The sequence below is a fragment of the Periophthalmus magnuspinnatus genome, chromosome 4 (genome assembly GCF_009829125.3).
Source record: "Periophthalmus magnuspinnatus isolate fPerMag1 chromosome 4, fPerMag1.2.pri, whole genome shotgun sequence".
Classification (NCBI taxonomy): domain Eukaryota; kingdom Metazoa; phylum Chordata; class Actinopteri; order Gobiiformes; family Gobiidae; genus Periophthalmus; species Periophthalmus magnuspinnatus.
The window spans coordinates 14,213,497-14,234,377 of record NC_047129.1 but is presented as its reverse complement, the minus strand read 5'-3'; the positions used below and the strand labels follow the sequence as shown (position 1 = coordinate 14,234,377).

General features: G+C 38.2%; 1 protein-coding gene across 1 annotated transcript in view; it reads left to right on the top strand.

The window, feature by feature from the left end:
- Nucleotides 1–17,371, top strand: part of LOC117370123 (arf-GAP with coiled-coil, ANK repeat and PH domain-containing protein 2-like) — a 32,494-nt gene extending 15,123 nt beyond the window's left edge. The window contains exons 8-23 of the mRNA XM_033965490.2: nucleotides 3–98; nucleotides 4,092–4,166; nucleotides 7,031–7,143; nucleotides 7,769–7,820; nucleotides 7,893–7,993; nucleotides 8,071–8,176; nucleotides 8,659–8,867; nucleotides 9,015–9,084; nucleotides 9,221–9,315; nucleotides 9,422–9,624; nucleotides 11,047–11,139; nucleotides 11,227–11,459; nucleotides 11,767–11,876; nucleotides 11,970–12,080; nucleotides 12,172–12,233; nucleotides 15,963–17,371. Of these exons, the coding sequence (XP_033821381.1) occupies nucleotides 3–98; nucleotides 4,092–4,166; nucleotides 7,031–7,143; nucleotides 7,769–7,820; nucleotides 7,893–7,993; nucleotides 8,071–8,176; nucleotides 8,659–8,867; nucleotides 9,015–9,084; nucleotides 9,221–9,315; nucleotides 9,422–9,624; nucleotides 11,047–11,139; nucleotides 11,227–11,459; nucleotides 11,767–11,876; nucleotides 11,970–12,080; nucleotides 12,172–12,233; nucleotides 15,963–16,066 (1,833 nt within the window). The 3' untranslated portion in view covers nucleotides 16,067–17,371. The remainder of the gene's footprint in view (nucleotides 1–2; nucleotides 99–4,091; nucleotides 4,167–7,030; nucleotides 7,144–7,768; nucleotides 7,821–7,892; nucleotides 7,994–8,070; nucleotides 8,177–8,658; nucleotides 8,868–9,014; nucleotides 9,085–9,220; nucleotides 9,316–9,421; nucleotides 9,625–11,046; nucleotides 11,140–11,226; nucleotides 11,460–11,766; nucleotides 11,877–11,969; nucleotides 12,081–12,171; nucleotides 12,234–15,962) is intronic.
- The last annotated feature ends 3,510 nt before the right edge of the window (nucleotides 17,372–20,881 follow it).

The window sequence follows — 20,881 nt, the reverse complement described above, 5'->3', positions numbered from 1 at the left end:
AGATGCTGTCCTTTATGTATGCCCACCTGACTTTTTTCCATCAAGGTTATGACCTCTTCAGCGAACTCCAACCCCTCATGAAACAGCTCGGGGGACAGGTACTGCTCGCTCCTTTGTTTTTTCTTTAGAGTTAAATTTTATCATAGAACCTCATGAGGTACACTGCTTTAGGTTTTTGATAGAAAAAAAATAAATAGGGTCACATTTACCATATTATACTTTTCCCGGAAGTGTGAAGTCAAGACATGTTCTACAAACATAATTCTATCAGTAATAGCAGTTATTACATAATAGGAATTTTGTTCCATGTGGTTGTGTGACTGTGTACAATCTAGTTTGGCTTGTTGCACGTGTGTCAGGTTATATGAGACTTCCTGTTTAAACATTTATTTCAAAATCCCTGAAAAAATAATCACTGCTCGTCCTGCAATATTCCAGGAACATCCAATCTAAATACATCAGCTATAAGCAAACACTGAGCTATTTAAAGCAGATTGAAGGGCAACTATAGGTCATGCATTATTCATTATGGATTTTGTTATGCTTGTGAGAACAATGCTGTTTAACCACTTTAGACTTTTAGACTTTAGTTGTAGGGATGTCACGATATCAAATTTTAGTGTTGAGAGCACATGTTCAGATGAAATTGCATTTTAATAATTAGGGTTTTTTTAAGGACTACAGATGAAAATTTGCATTTTGCTAAATCTGGTGCAGCCATCTTTTTAATGTATCTGCACACTGTCCTTCAAATAAATAAATAATAAATAAATAAATAAATTCACAATTACTGACACGACACAGCATTTAATGTGTTACCCCAACCCTCTAGTATGTGATTTGTTTTAGGAAACCAAACTTTAAAGTAAAAGTTAATTTATGCAGCGTAAAGAGACAGAGAAGACATTTAGGTTTACTTTCTTGAGCTGTCTGTATCAGTCAATCTTCAGTCCTGCAAGTTGGTTCCAACCCGTGTTCACATTTAGTTTGGACAAAAAGAGAGTGCTGGTGAGTTACATTTCTTGAGAAGCTGTAGTTCCAAAAAGCAGTGCTACAATGACAATAAAGTAAATTAAAATGGAGAGGCCAAAATTCTAAACTGAACCGCACACTTTATCCATTTTAAATTATGTAAAGAAATCGGGTATCTCATCTTATATCATGGAAATTGTGTCTCGTCCCACACCGGGTTGCCAACATAATTTGATCATCTTTTGTCTTCTTTACTTGGGGTACATTCACTATTGCACATTCACCACATTATTATATTAAACCAGGACTAAACCCCAAACCAAACCAGGGTTAGACCAGGACTAAACAAGGACTAGAACAGTACTCCACTGTGTTTTTAAACTCCATACACCTTTACTGGAATAATTTGGATAATTTCAGCCTAACCTTTTTTGTATGATTACATTGTGATCTAAATATTCATGATTACCGATTAAACAAATAATCTTGTCTGAAGAAAAGATCTGACCCAAAATATAGGGTATTGAAAATAAAAATTGGGAGCCTCAAAGAATTGCTGTGCAAATCTACTTTCATTCAACAGTGTTTGTCTTTGGGCACAGCAAGCAGGCTTAACTGTTTTTGGATGCGTCTCTGCTTACATAAACAAATAATCTTGACATCCCTAGATTGGAGAAATGTAATTATATATAATTTTTACCTTATTTTATATTCTTTCTCCCTTGTGCCTCATCTCAAGTTGGCCTCTTCTTGAGCACTGAGATGTTCAAATGTTTATGCATCCTCTGATAAACATAGGAGACTTGTATGTGGCTATAAGATGACTATCAGGATGCAGTGGGTGGGTGCTGAACTGTGCAGGAATGAGGAAAAGCAGAGGGCTGCAGAGGGTTTTCTCACAGAGAGTTAGTCGAGTTCTCTTATTCAACACAGTCTTGTCTAGAGAGGTGGCTCTGAGGCGTCAGCATTCTATGGCAGAGATATCCAAACACAGATGTGTGGATTTACAAACTGGGCAATTTTGGAATGAAGAATAAAGCAACATGGGATTATTTTCTATTTCATATTTTAGAATTTTTACTGTAAAGATTTTTGGATTGTGTATTCATAGGTTTCTGGGAAATTATTTGTTCCTCTTTTGAAGGATTTTGTGAGGACCATTCTCCATTCAAAAGACTTATTTGAATTTATTTGAATTGTGAAATTGCTGTAATAGAGGACAGTTGCCATAGCTTAAATCCATAGCCTAGCATTTGCTGTTTAAAATATAGTCAAATTTTAGATTGAAAGACAACATTAACTGTCCTAAGCAAGCAACAGAGCAAATGGGATCCCCAGAATTGTGTTTTTTCCTAATCGAATGGAAGCTAAATCCTAAAGACTGATTTACAAAGAAGAGCTGGTCAGGCTGATGATCAAACCTGTGTGAACTAAAACTCTTACTGAGATTGGAACAAACTGTACAGTGGAATATTTGTCTTTCAACATGAAGCTAAAGAAAGTGGAGCGACTATGCAGAGAAGTGTGGAGGAGTTGTGAACAGGTTGGATATTTTATTTAAACTTTATTTTACCAGGCAAAACATTAAGAATAAATTCTTATTTACAATGATGGCCAGGGATAATTTACTTGAAACCTTTTATGTGTTTCTAAAGTATATTGCCTTCATGTAATTTATCTTAAACTGATTCAGCATAGGTAAGAAACAGAGTTCGAGACAGAGAGAGATGGAAAGTGTAGTTGTTTTGGTTTGGCAACAGAAAATATTTACCATCTGATTTTATTGGTCTGCTGCTGGACGGCCCTCTCACTTCCTGTCTAAATAAAACCAAATTGTATTTCCATTGTTACAGCCATATTTGGGATTATATCTCCTGAGGTTTTGCTAATTTCAGTATCATATGTAACACAAGTTAAGTAGAGAAAGTATTTAAGAGCAGAGGTGGGTCATTATATAAAATTATACATAATATTGTTAATATTGTTTTCAAGATAAAATTCCAGTATCAAATTGTTTCTGATAATATAAATGCTCTTTTTTCATTAGTTACAAAATATCTTCTGTTTTTTGTAATCAGAATACTTTAAAAAGTCAACACCATCCACCACTATTCAAGAGAGTTGATGTCTTTTTGCGTCAATAGATAAAATCATTGTCACCAGTAAGTACATAGCCACAAGTTCTAACTAACAATTTAAAGTCCCTATATTACGTAAAATTGACTCTTGTGAGCTTTTTAAAATTGTATTTAACCTTATGTATTTTACCAGGTAGGTCGGTTGAGAACCAATTCTCATTTTCAACGACGACCTGGCCAAGAGGCAGAAATTTCAACATACAGCAGAATAACATCCATACATGCAAAGACAAGACAAAACAGTTGTGTTTTGTTTAATTCAGACATGTTAGCATAACCCTTTATTATTAGTCTGTTTGCATCACAAGCCCAAAATGCTCTGTTCCACCTTATGATATCATCAATGTGTAGTTTCCAAATTAACAACTACTTCTTACCTTTTGGTCGGTAGAGACTGGCAATTCCAGAGATGAAATTATTCCAATTATTCTAGCAAAGGTGTATGGAGCACAGTGGAGCACTTCTTTATTACCACATGACATCACAAGGTGGAACAGAGAGTGTTTTCTGTTTGAGAGAAGAAGTCAGACAAAATATACACGGTTTGTGTGTTAAACATGTGTGAATGAAACAGTAAAAAAACAACTCAACTGGGTATGTTTTTGACGAGGAAACAACATTATAACATAGATCTGAACATAGCGTATGGGCCCTTTTAAGATGTCTGAGTTTGCTAGCTCGCTCACATGTCCTCAACCAGTCAATGGCCTATTAAAAATACACTAATATTTTGTGCTGAAAGCGGGACATGAGATGATGTAGGCCAAAAAACAAGATTACACTGCTTGAGGTGAAACTGGCACCATGTCAATATTTTGTTGCCAATAACTGTATGAAACATCCTGAAAATAAATGGCTCTTCCTTGTCTCAGTATGTCCTGTTTCTTTTTGCCAGTGTTTCTTGGAGATAATTTAGGAAGTGTGAAAAATGCTGTGAATGAACGGTTTATAATATTGACTAATGAGTGCTGTCTCCTGCAGTTGGACCAGCTGGTGGTGGATGCAGCCAAAGAGAAGCGAGACATGGAGCAAAAACACTCCACCATCCAGCAAAAGGTACACACTTTTGAACACAAACTACGTCATTGTAATCTGACAGTAGTAGCTCTCAAGATCCAGGCTCATGATAGTCTTTCATTCATAATCTGTAATGATAAGGACACATGGATACAGCCCAATGGCCTCTTGTGGTCTAGAGAGTATTTTGGTGCTTTCTAGAAGTGAATGAACACATTGCTTCTCCCCCTTAAGTAATGCAACCAGTACGGATGATCTCAGCCCCACACTTGTGCATAATTCACCACTCACCGAAACAGTTTCCAAACAAACAAGTTCTGCTTTCAGTGCAAAGCAGACTACAACCCAGATATTTATTAGGTTAAGTTATTTTTTTCTAAAGGTGGTTAAAAGCAACACACCTTGAAGAATATTTTGTCTAATGTCAAACTTGGCTGTATCAACCTAACAGTACTGTCTATGGTTACATGTTAAACTTTTACGTCTCTGATTTATGTGCTAACTTCCAACCGTCCTCACGCTGTTCTCCAGATGCTATTTTTACCTTTTCTTCTTCCTGGTGCCTTTGTCTTTTGTACACCAACTGTCCTAACAAACTGTCTGTCTTCTTTCACTTTTCTCTTGTTATTTTTGCTTGCTTCAGGCTGCTCTGCAGGTAAGGCACCCGATAAAATGTAAAACAAGCATATTAATAATTTTACAGTCTGCATTGTTCAGAGATGAGTACTCACTTATGTTTAGGATTAAACATGCATGACTGTCATTTGACTCTGGTAATCCCACTGGGTAGAATGGCCAAGCATGTAATTGTGCATTTCAATGCAATGTTTCTGTTGAAAGGCTTTATGGGTTCATGTTATTCATGTTTTTAATAAAAGACGTAACTGAGGGCCTCTATAGTTACTTTTTACACAAAAGAAGGCTGCTTGTTGGTATTATTACACTGATCACTTTAGAGGAGTGTGTCTTAAGGTCACATTTAGTATGCGTTCTATCAGGGTTCTTGAATTATTCAGCTGCAGCTCTGTCTATAGAGGCATGACAGTGGTTCTATAAGACAGGCTGAAAGGTCACTGCCCTAAAGATTTAGTGTCTTCTCTAATTACCTGAAAGTAATGACAAGTTTTGTTATTTGTGTTCAGGTTAATAAATCTATAATCTGTAGTGTTGAATGTGAACTTTCACATTCAACACTACAGTGTACTGTACACATCTATCCAAAATATATGATCCCAGAATTTTTACTGTTATCTGTGGGCAGACAGCAGCATCACATAGGCAGGAGCAGGTGACCTTCAGGTAGTGAGAATAACACCAGGGGCGGGTCTATAGATGCGATAGGCATGTGTACACACAAACACAGGGAGGAGGAGGAGGAGGTGAGCTTTAGACAGGTGGCCCGTCTCAGACACTGAGATGCCACACACTGGGACTTTAGAGATGCTCTAACACAGACTGTTTGTAAAATGAAGATTTTTAGCCGCTTTCACTATGTCTGGTATCTGGTGAGTGACTGACTGTCAGATTGTGCTAATAGTGTGTGTTTTACGCATGTGTCCAAGGCTATTTTTAGAAACTAACCGTCTGCTCCTTCAGCATTCCTTTCTATTTCAGTTACCTCATCATTTCACAGATTACACGTCTTGTCTGTTTCTTTGTAATATTCTAGGAGGAGTCTTTACTCGACTATCGCAACTTTTGCGCTTGGAGGTCATCCTCCGTACGTAGAGTGCCCACATCATTTTCCATCTCACTTCCGTTTTGTAACCTTCATCTTTTATCTGACCGTCCTGCACGCGGCTGCATTGCAGTGGCTTTGGAGAACTAAACACTTGTTTACTTGTTTTGGAGTGTGTGATGCTCTGAGGTGCTCTCTGTAGCATCGTTTATTGTGATGTGGCATTGTTCATTTTCAGTGTTGGTTGTCTGCTGCTTGCTATTGACATATTGACAGTGGGTGGATGCTTCACCACTTGAGTTGTCTCTAAATTGTTCTCAGAGGAAATAATAAACCACATTTTTACTACACGTACCGTTTATGGAGACGTTTGAAAATGTAATGCATAATTATAATATTAAGGTTACTTCTGTCTTTTTTGTCATATAGTATTTTATCTATAGAGGCTGTCTATGTAGGCAAATGATGAGACTGTGATTAGTTTGTACTAGTATTCATTGTTGTGTCTTTTGTCATGTTTATAGTTACCTGTATACTCTACTACACAGCAAAGGCCAAAACCCTCTTCAGTGAAAAGAATAAGCAAAATTGAGAAGTGAACAAACAAAACTAATATTATAAAAATATACTGTAAGTGTGATATTTTATTTGACATGACAAGTTGCTGGTTGTTTTCGAGAAGGGACAGAGACTCGTTACAGTAAGAGAGAGAGAGGTCTTGTTGTAGTTTGCGTCTTAGCGTCAGTGAAATGTAACTCTCAGGCCTGGTGTTGTGTATCGCCTGATGGAGACGAGAAGCCTGAAGCGTGTTAGAAATGTGGCTCAGGTAGTTAAAGCTGGGACAGTCCCATGACAACACACCAGATCATGTGACACAAGGCATCATTAACAAGACCCTTTTACAGTTAGTGATGCAAAAATGTATCCAAGCTTCAACTAAACTAGCCCTGTTTTTTACACCAGTTTGTTGTTTTTGAGTTCTTATAAACTTAACAAATACTAAAAATTTGCATATGCCTTTCAAGCTGTGTGTAAAGTATGTTAATTGGAAACGGTGTTTTTTTTATTATTTTGTTTCCCCTTGAAATCTTATCAAGAGGAAGTGATTAATACACGTATTTAGAGACCCCATTTGTGACGTCAATGCCCACTACTCACTATAAAAACATTAATGTAACTTTTGATACAAATCATATCTACTGTGGTTCTTGTGTGTTATGTTCAGGATTTCTCAAATGATGACACAAAGCTGGAGTACAATGTGGATGCAGACAACGGCATTGCCATGGAGGGGTACCTTTTCAAACGGGCCAGCAATGCATTCAAAACATGGAACAGGTATCAGAACTATACATCTGTACAATTATTTACTATTAGGGTGAAAATTTATGTTTTAAATATTTTGAGGGATTACTGCAATTTTGAGGAATAATTTTACAGTAATTTCAGCTTTTTTGTTACTTAAAGCTCAGCTAATACTTTCAAAGACATGTCCAACACATTTAAACAGGATATCTTGGTGTTCTGTTGTTGTTTGCCTATGGATTGTATTATCTGTATACCTGTTTTTGATGACTTTTTATGTGAAGCACTTTGGGCAGCTGAACTTGTTTTTAAATGTGCTATATGAATAAAATAAATAATAAATAAATTACATTTCCATAGTTTTCTCCATAATATTAATTGAATATTGTCATCGACATACGCCAAGAAAATAGAAATTAGATTAACATTACTTCTTGTCAGTATGGCCTATATTTATTCCTAGTAGTAAAAATGCAAGTATTTGAACTATGGCTTGAGGGGTTGATGTCTTTTACAGCTTTGAAGTCACGGGGTCCCAGAATGTGTTTGTTCTGCCTAAAGCCACAACAGATTTATGCAGCAGTGATGTTTTTATTAAAAGACTACTGGGAAATGCATCCAAGCTTTTTGCTTTGGCTAACTTGTGATCTTCTTTCAGGCGTTGGTTCTCCATACAAAACAATCAACTAGTTTACCAGAAGAAATTTAAGGTGTGAAAATGCATGTCAAATTAGTGTGTCACTTTATGTAGTACTTAAAGAAATTTTTTTGTTTTCCTACAGGACAACCCAACAGTGGTGGTGGAGGATTTAAGGCTATGCACAGTTAAACACTGTGAAGATATTGAGCGCCGCTTTTGTTTTGAAGTTGTGTCACCCACTAAGTAAGTCATGAACTGCTGTATGGATGTGGGTGCCTGTATATCAAATATAGTACTAAAGTATTGGGTTTATTCTATAGGAGTTGTATGATGCAAGCTGACTCTGAGAAACTAAGGCAAGCCTGGATTAAAGCCGTCCAAAACAGCATTGCCACAGCCTTCAGGGATAAGGGGGAAGATGCCGACGTAAGATAAATGTATTAGTTGGTTTAAGATGACATCAAACACTGTATTGGCCATTAATATTAAATACATATTAATGGGGGTTAGGTAAAATGCAGAGTTCTTTGGTCTAGTCACTGATAGAAATGATCAGGTTCAACATTTGTGAATTTGCCTTTGAGAAATTCCTTATGCGAATACCATGTAATTTCATCCATAGAAAAAAAAAATATTTTGTCCTGCATCTGGGAATATAAATAATTTTCTCAAAGATAAATTAAAAAAAAAGTTGAACCTGATCATTTCTATTAATGGCTAAACACAAGTACTCACTATATTACAGCAAAAATCTGTGTTTTAAGAACATTCCTTTCAGCTGTCAATCTGTATCACATGTTATTTATAGAGTGTTGTGATGTCATCTTAAACCGAGCAGTTGACTAATGGCATTTTGGGATGAGAGAGTTCTTTGAATGCTAACCTATATCACACGTCTTTTATATCAGAAACTAGACAGAAAGTCGTCGACATCCACCGGTAGCCTGGACTCTGGAGGGGAGACAAAGGAGCGCTCTCTAAAAGGGGAGAATGCTCTTCAGAAAGTCTTGGCCATCCCTGGAAACTCGTGCTGCTGTGACTGCGGCCAGCCAGACCCGCGTTGGGCCAGCATCAACCTTGGGATCACACTCTGCATCCAGTGCTCCGGCATTCATAGGTAAACCCATTACACTTAGGAAATATGATTGTATTTACAGCTTTGGAGATAACCTTCATGATTAGGATGTCAAATGTTTGTTTGATAGCAGCACCTAGCAAACTAAATGTATATATATATTTTTTTGTCTTTTTTCAACAAATGCAGGAGTCTGGGTGTGCATTTCTCCAAAGTGCGATCGTTAACTTTGGACACATGGGAACCAGAACTTCTAAAGGTAAAGCCACTGTACAATTTTGGGAAGCTTAAAACTTCTTAAATACAATTTTAACTTAAAATTGTATTTACATATAGAAACATTTTCAATTCATTTCAAAAATTCATTCCAATTTTATTCCTATGTCTCTTTACAGTTAATGTGTGAACTGGGTAATAAAGTCATCAACCAGATTTATGAGGCTCGACGGGAGGAACTAGGAGCCAGAAAACCAAATCCTGGTGACCCGAGGTATGAACGTGGTACAAGGTGGACAGCAACAGAAATGACCTATTCCTTTGGCTGTACTAAGTAAGTTTTGTTGTTTCCATCCCATACTCACTGTAACTTCTCACAGACACGAGGTGGAAGCTTACATTAAAGCCAAATACGTGGACCGGCGGTTTGTGCGAAGGCCAACAGACGATGAGCTCCGGTCTAAAGTTGTGTCTTTGAGTAAACAAGAGAAGAGGCTCAGCAGCAGCTCCGACCACATGCCCCCCCGAGCTCCCCCTCCCACTCCCAAAATGCGCCCGAGCTCAAACTCTTCAGGACAAACAGGTGAGCAGAAATAATGAATTTCATTTAAAACATAGAGCAGTCTTTGTCTTGTGTTGTATGTGGTAAGTCAATAGTGCACGACTTTATTCTGTCAAATGTAGAGGTGGTGGATGTATTGTATTAAATGCATTAAGGGTGCAATATGTAACTTTTCTGGTGGAGGGTCTGCTGCCTGCTTGTGTCCATGAAGATGTTGCTACTTTCCCTGGAAAGTTTCACAGTATGGAATCTTATCCATCTTGCATTTATTCATTTACAGGTATTTTTAAAAAAAATACCTTGTAAAACATGCATTCTTACTGTGAGCTGGATCACCTCTCTTTGAGCTGTAACTTGGACTGGTGATGCCAGATGCTTGTTTACATAGATGTAAATAAGATCTCCATGGAGACAAGCAGGTAGTGTACGCCCCACTAGAAAAGTTACGTAGCGTATCTTTTAATACAGAATCATTCTGGTGTGTATATATAGTTGTATACCTCGAAAGCTGCTTTACCCTTTGGCATATTGTTCACTGTGAACAGCATATGTCTCAGCCTCCCATGCTTCTCGTAGTCTGTGTATTCCAGTGTCGGCCAGATGGTGTCACTGTTTTCCTTCAGTCTGTTTCTATCTCTATGTCTTTCTCTCTCTCTTTCTCTCTCTCTATCAGTCTTTTGTTATTTTTTGTCCTGTTCCTGTGGCTGATCTGTGCTTCTGGACTAACCCTGCTTTTCCCACCTTCCCTCAAACCTCCACCATTTTCCCCCTGCAACCCAACAACACCCTTTGCCAACCATGTTTCCAAAATCCCATGATCCCTTGCGTAGCTGCTGCCGGTGGCTCGGAGGCCCGCCGTGACTCTCTCTTCTGTCCTGATGAGCTTGACTCGCTCTTCTCGTACTTTGACACCTCCTCCAAACTCAGGAACAGTAAGTACTTGTGCACAGTTTCTGTCCCCTGCTTCTCCTTGCCCTCTCTCCATTCATTTCACTGCTTGGATCATGAACTAATACTCATCATTTACCTTTTTCTGATCCCTGGTCTTCTTATGGGACCATTTTCCTAGAACATAACTTAATATTATCTTGGAAAACGGGGAGTCACTGTTGTGGACAAGTTGCTTTGAGCTTTTGGTAACTCTCTGGATAGGGTGATGGGCAGGATCCATGTTTGTTTTCATTTTGTTTATTTTTTCAGCTCTGGAGCAAAAAAGCTATTCAGTAAAATTATAAGGAATCACCTCATATGCCCAAAACATTTTTGAATAACTATAACATGACTGCATTAACAATGAAAATAAATTCATATTAGTAATGAATAAAATATTGCCCAAAATAAAAATAAATAGACGCTACTGAGGTCTTCCTTATATTTTATATCGTTTGCCCAAGAGTGTGTATTTCTTTTTTTCTATGACTCATTTTAACATGATTTTTCCAGTCAAAAGTGCAGACAGTGGCATTCAGAACAGCACGGATGGGAGCCGGGAGATGCTGGCAACGACTCCTTCCAACAACAGCCTGGGTGAAGCTGGTAAAGACACTTTAAAATCTCTGTTTATACCTGTTAAACCTTGTAAACCTTTCACTAAAGTGTAACTGGTCTGATTGTGTGTTCCAGATGGTGCAGAGCCCCCTCCAATGGCCATGCCTGCCACCCTGCCGCCCCCGTCTCCCTGTAAAGACGTGGCGTTCTATGAGCCAAAGGAGTACAGCCCCGGTCTGCAGCTGTTCTGGGCATCCTGTGCCCGCAGCCTGCCCGACATGGCCGAGGCGCTGGCCTACGGAGGAGAGGTCAACTGGGTCAACACAGACGACGAGAAGAGGACACCGCTTATCATGGCTGTGCATGGCGTAAGGCTTAAACAAATAGACCTGTGAATGAAATAAGATGGATGGATGATAATCCACTCTTTGATACCAGGAAATACCACTATGACAAGTCAGATCAGTGGTTTTGAACAGGAAGTTAGTGGATGTGTAGTAATGGACCTATAATATTAAGCCATTCAAGATCAATATTGTGGTTTACAATGAACAAACTGTATGCTATTGTCTAGTTCTTAAAACTTGAAATGGCATAATGTCCAATTTAATGTGTGCAATAATTAATCATTATTATATGATAATTATAATTATAATTTACACCTTTTACCCATAGGGGTCACTGGTCACCTGTGAGTTTTTGCTACAAAATGGAGCCAACGTAAATCAGCAAGATGCCCAGGGACGGGGACCTCTCCATCACGCCACTATGCTCGGACACACAGGGTCGGTTGACTGAAATAGTATTGCATAGTAATAGTATTTGTTCAAATTAACAGCTGACAGTTAATGATTTGACTCTGTTAAATTTCTCTTCAGGCAAGTTTGTTTGTTCTTAAAAAGAGGAGCCAATCAAAATGCTGCAGACATAGATGAGCAAACGCCTCTTTCAATTGCTGTAGAAGCGGCAAATGCAGACATTGTCACATTGTAAGTTTATTATCTCCTATTTCATGAGTAGACCATTTTTAAGGTGCCATCTTTGTCTTTCTAAATGCTAAATACCTGCTTGTTGTTGTAGGCTGAGATTGGCCAAGATGAATGAAGAGATGCGGGAGGCAGAGGGACCCTACAGTCAGTCAGGTCAATACAACTCCAACAGCCCCACTGAGATGCAGTACAGGAAGTGTATGCAGGAGTTCATTAGCCTGCAGCTCGGGGAAACATAGACAAGCAAGGCACATGAGCCACTGATTTAGGCTCAGTTCAGAAAAATATGTTGACAATTTTTCATTTTTTTGTGTGTGAGCTGCCCTTTAGCTGCCCTGCAGCTTTAAAGTGGCCCTTCTGTTGCCACGGGCTATGTCAGTTAGTTACCAACGGGACATTTAAAGCCATCAAACGCTGGACACAGAGTTTCTTCTAAAATGGAATAACTTTATTTAAACAACTGTTGTTCCTCAATATAATATTAATAGCACAAAGAAGCATCTGTCTCGAATTTGACAGAGAATATTCCCTTTAAATGCTTATTTCAATGCTAAATATTTTTGTATAAAGGTACTACTATTAACAGCATTTACAAAATACAAACACATCTCTATTTGGGCCTATATTTGGTGCTATGATCAGCCAATATCTAGCTCCCTGGACTCAGTATTCTCCAGTATCCAGCAGCAGTCAAACCTCATTGTACAAACCTTTACTGGCTAAACTAACTAGACAATAAGTATGCCATCTAAATACAGTGTTACCATAATGCATGTCGTTATTCAAGCCATAAAGGATCTTGCAATATTGTAAACAAAGTAATGCACATTCCTGTTCATTGATATGCAACCAGTGTGTTTTGATGTCACTGTAAACTTCATCATTAACCAGTTCAATGCCTGATAACTGATATGATTTGGTTTGCTAAATAGTACATAGTTGAGAGGTGGTAAATATAAATATAAGCGTGTCCAGATATATTTTATTTTAAAGAATAAGTATAGTTTTGGATTCTCTAAATATTGTACTTGTTGTAAAGGGTATACATACATACATAGTTCTATTATTCTTACTGAAGTGTGTGGGATTCTGCTTGGGACTGATTACTATGATATTGGAGTGTGCTGGTTCATCCCATTCCCACCAGAAATCCTGAATTGTAAATTGTGTAGTGCCATTGCATTAATCATATCGAATGTTAGCAGATGAACTCAGAACTATATGTGAATGCCATTATTTCAGTGCAATAGATTAGAACAAAGTGGCACATGGAACTGGATTAGTTATAATTAGTTCTTTTTATTTCATTTTATTTTTAGTGTGTATGTCTAAGCTTTGTGTAGTGATGAGAGAGATGACCCCACTGAATTTTGTTTTAGAATAATGTTTCCGTGCTTTTTAACCCACTCCAAAATGCCCCAGTCCTCTGAGGGCACACAAGCACTTTGTTGAAGAGCTTTACAAAAACGTGGTCTTAGTTACTTAGAGGTGTTATTATGACGTTTAGATTGTATTGTGTGAGTTATTTATTCCTGAAGGAAGAACAAATGAATTTTGGCGTTTGCTGGTTATGTCTGTTTTCTTATTCAATTATTGTTGGTTAAATAGAGGGAGTGTTCGGACCTATAAAAAGATAATTACCGATTCACAGTCTTAACAGTAAATTCATCTTCAGCAAATGAAATGAGTGCTTCCAGCATCTTAAACGTGCATTGTGTAACTTTTCTGCTTTTCTCCATGGAGATGTAATTTCTTTACCTGGAAAGTTTCACAGTTTGCTTTAATCTTATCTATCTCTGTAGACAAGCAGTTGATGCCACCATGCCAAGGTACAGGCCAGATCTGTGGAGAGGCTCGCTGCTCACAGTGTACAAATGTGTTTATCTAATTTTTTACGCTTACAAAATATATAGATAGTAAACCATTGTCATGCCGTACAGTGGAACGTTCCAGAAACAATAACATCGTCCTGGAGACAAGCAGGTGGCCGACCCCCATTGGAAAAGTTACATGGCATACCTTTAAATAGCCTCAGGTTGCTTTTGCTCTGGTAACTTTAAAAACTGATTGCATAAAGAGCTCTTCATCAGTGCAAAGTGAAAGTTTTTAAAGTTAAAGTATGTCTGATGAGGGGTCTTCAGTCATAATGAATGTGAGAAAAACAGACCTAATCATTGTACCACTGAAACGACTATATTAACTATATGTCAGCAATCCCAACTGATTAAAGATACATTGTAACCTTTCTGGTGGAGGGTCATCCACTTGCTTGTCTCCATGGAGATGTTGCTTTTGCCTGGAATCTTCACATTTGTCATTATTTGTATCAAGCATTTCTTTAATTACAGGTGATTTTGTGCCTACAAATACCTTGGAAAACATGCATTCTAATAGGGAGCAGGGACGCCTCTCCACACATCTGACTGTAATGTGGCCTGGTGGAGTCATCTGTTTATCTTCATGGAGAAAATTAAGTTTAATGTCATTTGCCTTTCCATGCAAAGCAATAACATCTCCATAGAGATAAAAAGTTACATAGTGCACCTTTTACCTTTTTATCTTCCTTACTGGGTTCTCAGGTGAATCCTGTTTATAATTTATAATCAGTTTCTTTACTTTTGACCAAAACTGACTAAATGGAACTAGCACTGTCACATTTGAATAACTTGACGTGCTGTTTTTTTATTTTCTATATTCATACTGTTTTGCTGTTTTCTTGCTTTCTCTCTCTCCTCCCAGAGTTTGTGCCTTCTTCTGTTCTTTTCTTTGGGGTGCTGAGGCCAACAGCTGTATTTTTGTACATATAACATGCACTTTAAACACAATACAGTTGGAAACAAAACTAACCTCTGTGGGCCTGTTTTTTCTGTGTCACTTTTTTCTGCGTTTTGCTTCTGTTTGTTTCTGCTTTGTTTTTCCTCTCTTCGATTCTCTGTTGAGGCTCTCACAGGTATGAATGACTTTTCCTTTACCTCCTTAGTGTTATTTTGTTCACGAGCCCCCATAATATAAAATGTTCTAATTTTACTGTATTATTAGTGATATCAAAAGATTAAAGTTGCACTATGTACATTTTATGGTGAAGGGCATACCACCTGCTTGTCTCCATGGGGATGTTCATGGTTCCACAGTACGCAAACAATCACATCCAGCATTTATTCAATTAAACTGTGTTTTTTTTGCAAAAAACCCAAAACTTCTAAAGATAACACACATTCTTATTATGAGTGAGGTCGCCTATCCACAGAATCTGACCTGTAACTTGACCTGATGAAGTAGCATCTCCATAGAGACGAGCTGGTGACATTCTGTTCACCTGAGAAGTTACATAGTAAACCTTTAAGTAGTACTACAGTATATGGCTTTGTAGTGTTTGCAACTACATCACAACAAGCCAAGTACGAGCTTATTTCGCTTACTGAGGAATTAACAATAGTGCATCTGTTGTACACAATATATGGTTTATGGCCAGATCTTTTTCAAGCTATTTTTATACCGTAGTCTCCTGTCAGGATATTGTACTGTGCTACGCTTTCATTATACAGAATGAGAAATCTGTATTTATTAGGGCTATAATAATCAACAGCTATCTCTATTTGTTGTTGGGACGATGCACAGACTCCTAACACATGCCATGTAATAGCAGTTTTAGATTTAATACCAAGCTTGAGCTGTATTTTTCCAATAAAAAAAAATCCCCAACTGGCATATTTTTGTCTTACTCTGGGCTCAGAAGAAAAGGTCAACAATTTTAAGAAGTCAAAAAGGTCTAGTTAATTACCAAAATAACTCACTTGGTAAATCAGTGTAATATTCTAAACACAGTTGCTGATGTGCTTCTCTTATACGTGCATTTACATTATCTTTTTATTGCTCTTACAGGGGATGAAACCTATCAGGACATCTTCCAGGACTTCACCCACATGGCGTCCAATGACCCGGAGAAGCTGAACCGTTACCAGGGCTACGACCCCCCACGACCCTGACCCCCGCCCCGCTTCTAGCTCTCTGTCCATCCGGAATAGCATCCCTTTGGAAGCTAATTGTGCCTATAAAGCTGAGGACTTTTGATAATAAACAACATGGCGAAGCTATCATTACATTTTAGTTTTTTGGTTTTTTTGGACGTGCAGCTGTGCTTACTTCTCCTGATGAAAACTGCAGACACTTGAGTCAATGAATAAGACGTCTGCAGATGGAGGACCACTCAGCCTTTTTAAACTGCTCCAAACCAGTGACCTTAATGAGAGAAAGGTACCCAGAATGCTTTTGGAAGGATTGGTTAAGTCGAGAAACTGAGTGTCCATTGACTGTGGTTGTACAGGTCTGAGTATGGTCAGATTATATGGTGAACAAATATTATAAATCAACTTTGTGATTGGTAATGATCAATTTATACAATGACTCCATTTCAACTTTAAAGTAGGACTATATTTTGTGTTCTTATCAAATGTTGCTTTTGTGAATGTCTACATGCTTTTACTTTTTTGCACAAAATGTAGTGTTCAAGAAACCACTGATGTTTACCATTTGGGATGGTAAGACTTTGACGTGTTGAACCTTTTACAGGGACTACAGTCTGTAATTTAAATCTGGACTTTATTTTTTACATGTTAAAGGTACATTATGTAACTTTTCCAGTGAGGGGTTTCCACCACCTGCTTGTCTCCATGGAGATGCCTTTATTCAACTACAAGTATTTTTATTGCTAAAACAATGGTCTGAGTGGGGTCCCTCCTGGTCCGGTGCTGTCACCAGCTTGTCGCCATGGATATTTTTAATATCATACTATGGAACATTTCAGGCAATTCATAAACACTGCCATTCAGACAAGCAGGTGGGGGACCCTTCACAGGAAAAGTTGCATATTGCACTTTTAATGTTGCCATGCTATTTGTACCAGCAGTATAGAACTCATATTTAGTGTTTTGTGCTTTCAGTCACAGTATTTAGGCCTAAACTCCATGGAGACGACTTATGACCTGGACACATTTTTACTGTGTGAAATGTCCATAGACTTTAACTGTATTTTTTATCTACACGTTGTAATGTATGTAGTTCAAGGAAACCTAAGCCAATGCACCATGGGATATAAATCATGTACAGCGTGTACAGATGCGTTTAACAGAGGACTGAAGTATAGTGGTACTTGAATCATTAAATAATCTTTTGTACATGCTGTTCTTTGTACCTTTCCATTTTATCCTGTTTATATTGTCTGCTTGTACATCACTATATACTGTACATTGTACCTGCTCAGAATACAATACACATAAATGTGGGCTGTCGAATCACCCGTCTCCTTTAATGTGTTCTCCATTTTAGGGATGTTAAGATTAATGAGATTATGCAGGTCAAATTATAATCAAAGTAAAAGAATAAAAGAACTGTCAATAATTTTGATTTTATTAGCTAAATATTTCAATTCAATCTGCACATCTAAATGTTTTTATCCTGCTTTTTATGTCAAATTAAAGTTGAACTATGTAACTTTTCTGTCAGGGGTACACTACCTGCTTGTCTCCATGGAGATATTACGTTTTACCTGGAATGTCCACAGTATGACATTAAGCACAACTGCTCGTCTCTATAGATATGAGTTTTAATGCCATACTGGGTAACTTTCGGATAACTTTCTAGGCAAAGCAGTACAATCTCAATGAAGACCAGCAGGTGACAGCCACTACGCCAGAAAAGCTACACAGTGCACCTTTATCATTAACATCACTTAGATAGATATATAGTATATATCTATATATACATATAGAGTAATTATGTTTTACACAATGTGATTGAAAGAAAATTGTGGATTAAAAGTATAGTACAGGAAGCCTCTTAACACAAAATAAAAAAAAAAAAACATGACTGGTTACATGACATCATTACGTTACATTATGTTTCATTACGTTACATTACATCGTTACGTTGCATTACATCGTTACGTTGCATTACATCGTTACGTTGCATTACAACGGTACGTTACATTACATCATTACGTTACATTACATCTTTATTTCCCTCCACCCGTCCTTCAGTATTCGAGGCTCCAGTGCCCACCTCCTGTACAGATTTACAGTGGCGTGTGGGACTAGCAGTCAGGCAGCAGGTCTGTTTAGTCTGCTGCAAACTCAGTGAAAACAATGTCATTTACTCTGCACTGCACTGACGCTGGTGAGAAAATCTGAGATGAAAGTTCGATTGGTTCAAACACATGTCGGCCTGGAGTTTATTACTTGCAGTCAGTGTCGTCAATAGACCATCAGTAACAGGGACTGGTGATGAAGGTGGCACTGGTATTATATGTCATAGATTTACTTTTGCTTTCAGTGGATTCTTAATAAAGTAATTACACTCAAAGGTAAGTTTTTGGTGGAAGATTTGCAAACTGCTTGTCTCCATGGAGATCTTATTGTGTTGCCTGAAATCTTTCACACTATGGCATAAAACTTGTTGTTGATCTTGTTCAATTACAAGTGTTTTATTGCTATAAGCACCATGAGCTGGATCGCCTCTCCACAGATCTGACCTGTAACTTGGCCTAGTGATATCGCCTTCTTGTCTTCATGGAGATGTCACAGCTTTGCCCAAAATCTTCCATTAGGCATTACACTGGTCACTCTTGCATATTCATTTACAGGTCCCCATCTTGTAGTCATGGAGATAGATGGGTTTAATGTCATACTATGGAACATTACAGATAAAGGTAATATTTTTTGGTCACATTTTTAATATAGTGCTTTTCCACATTTAAGACACTCAAAAACACTCAAAACTTTACATCAAGGAAGCACTCACCCACTCACACACACCAGTGTACGCAGACACTGTGGGAAAGGTGGGTTAAGTGTCTTGCCCAAAGACACAACAACACTGGAACAGCTGGAATCACACCGCCAACCTGTGGGTCAGTGGATCTGAGCGCTCAACCAATGATGTTTACGTCGAGAGCGGAATTCAAACCGCCAACCTTTGGATCAGTGGACAAACACACCAACTGAGCTACTGTCGCCCAACAATGTCCATGGAGGGAAGCAAGTGGCAAACCCCTCATCTGAGAAGTTACATAATAGCTTTAAACACCACTACACCTCTCTTAGTATTTAGCAGTAGTTTGCTCTTTGGTAGCCCGGTTCAGTCTTCTTTCTGCTTGTCTGTGGTCAGGGCGCCTGCAGAGAAATAAGGAGTCACAGCTGGAGACGTTCCCCTTCATAAAAACCCCATGTGAACAAAACAGGGACGGCCAAACCAAGACCTGCCAAAAATACAGAGCAGTACTGAGCATCCACGTTGAGTCTAGCCGAATGGTAACTGAAGTGCACGGTTTTCAGAACATATAAATTCTTGAATATTAACCGCCGTATCATTTCATGAAAGGACAAATTGAATCGATAAAATGGTCTCACACATTTTAAAATATTTCTGATTTTTTTGTGCAGGCTGTTCACTTCAAACATACAACCCAACTTCAAACATACAACCCAGTGTTTATGTTTGGCTCTTTCTGCAGACTTTGAATTAGGGTAAATATAATTATGCGTACTTCACAGGAGTTTCATGTTTTAGAGAGGTCTGGTGCTGGGAATTGTCTTGTAGAACTGCCTGTAATCTCCGAAAGCAAAGGGACACTAATCCAATCCTCATCTTTGTTCATCTGTCTCACATGAGTCTGTCCAACGCACAGGTGTTGATCTAGCGTTTTACACAAGCCTCTCCAGAGATCAGACTTCAGCCTCTACACTGCTGCAGGTCTGGTGTCCAGCTGTGCCGACAACCAAAGTTCAAAGCATTTATGTACAGAGCCAAATGAAGGTAGGTGGTCAAGAGCACAGTCAAAATATATAGCAGCTTTAAAGGTCCTATATTACGCAAAATTGACTGTTGTGAGCGTTAAGGCATGTTAAAATGTTGGTACCTCATCAAAAACATACCAGCGGTTTGGTTTCATTCACACAACTCTTTATTATTATTAGTCTGTCTACATCTCCAAAGCTCAAAGTGCTCCGTTCCACCTTGTGATGTCATGAAGTGGTAGTTTTCAAGTAGTAGTAGTAGTTTTTTAGTAGCGATTGGCAATTCTAGGGCTGAAATGATCCAAATCTACTGAAGGTGTTTGGAGTTTAAAAACACAGTGGAGCACTTTCTGTATTGCCACGTGACATCACAACGTAGAACAGAGTGTTTTCGGTTTAAGAGAAGAACTCAGTCTAAATATGCAGGGTTTGTGTGTTAAAAGTGAATGAAACAAAACACAACTCCGGCTATGGTTTCATGTGGAAATGACATAATAACAGTTGGAAAACAGGGTAATATTAGCCCTTTTAAGTTGATTTTTGTTTCATTATTGCATAACTTCAGACAAGTTACAGACCGATAAAAAGTGTGTGAGGATGTTCAGGCCTTAAAATGCGATGCTTACATTTGCCATGGCTCCAGTACAGCTGTAGTTGATAGATGCCAGTGACAACACAAAGCATTATGTAAAGTGTTTGGATGTAAAGATGGCCGCCAGAGTTTGCAGGGGACAAGTGAACGTCAACACACTAAACCAGTCAACAGACGGGATCTTGACAATGTCAGCCCTTTGATTTTCCTACCTTTATTTATAACAGTCCCAGAACTGGCACCTTTGCCATAGGAGAGGTGCCAAGATGTGTGTGTATATAATGAAACAGTGTTTGGCATTTTAATGTTCTGAATGGGATGACAAAACGGCAATAATGAGCTACGTTAACTAGGCAAGGCAAGTTTATTTGTACAGCACAATTTGTATGCAAAGTAATTCAAAGTGCTTTACGGCGAGA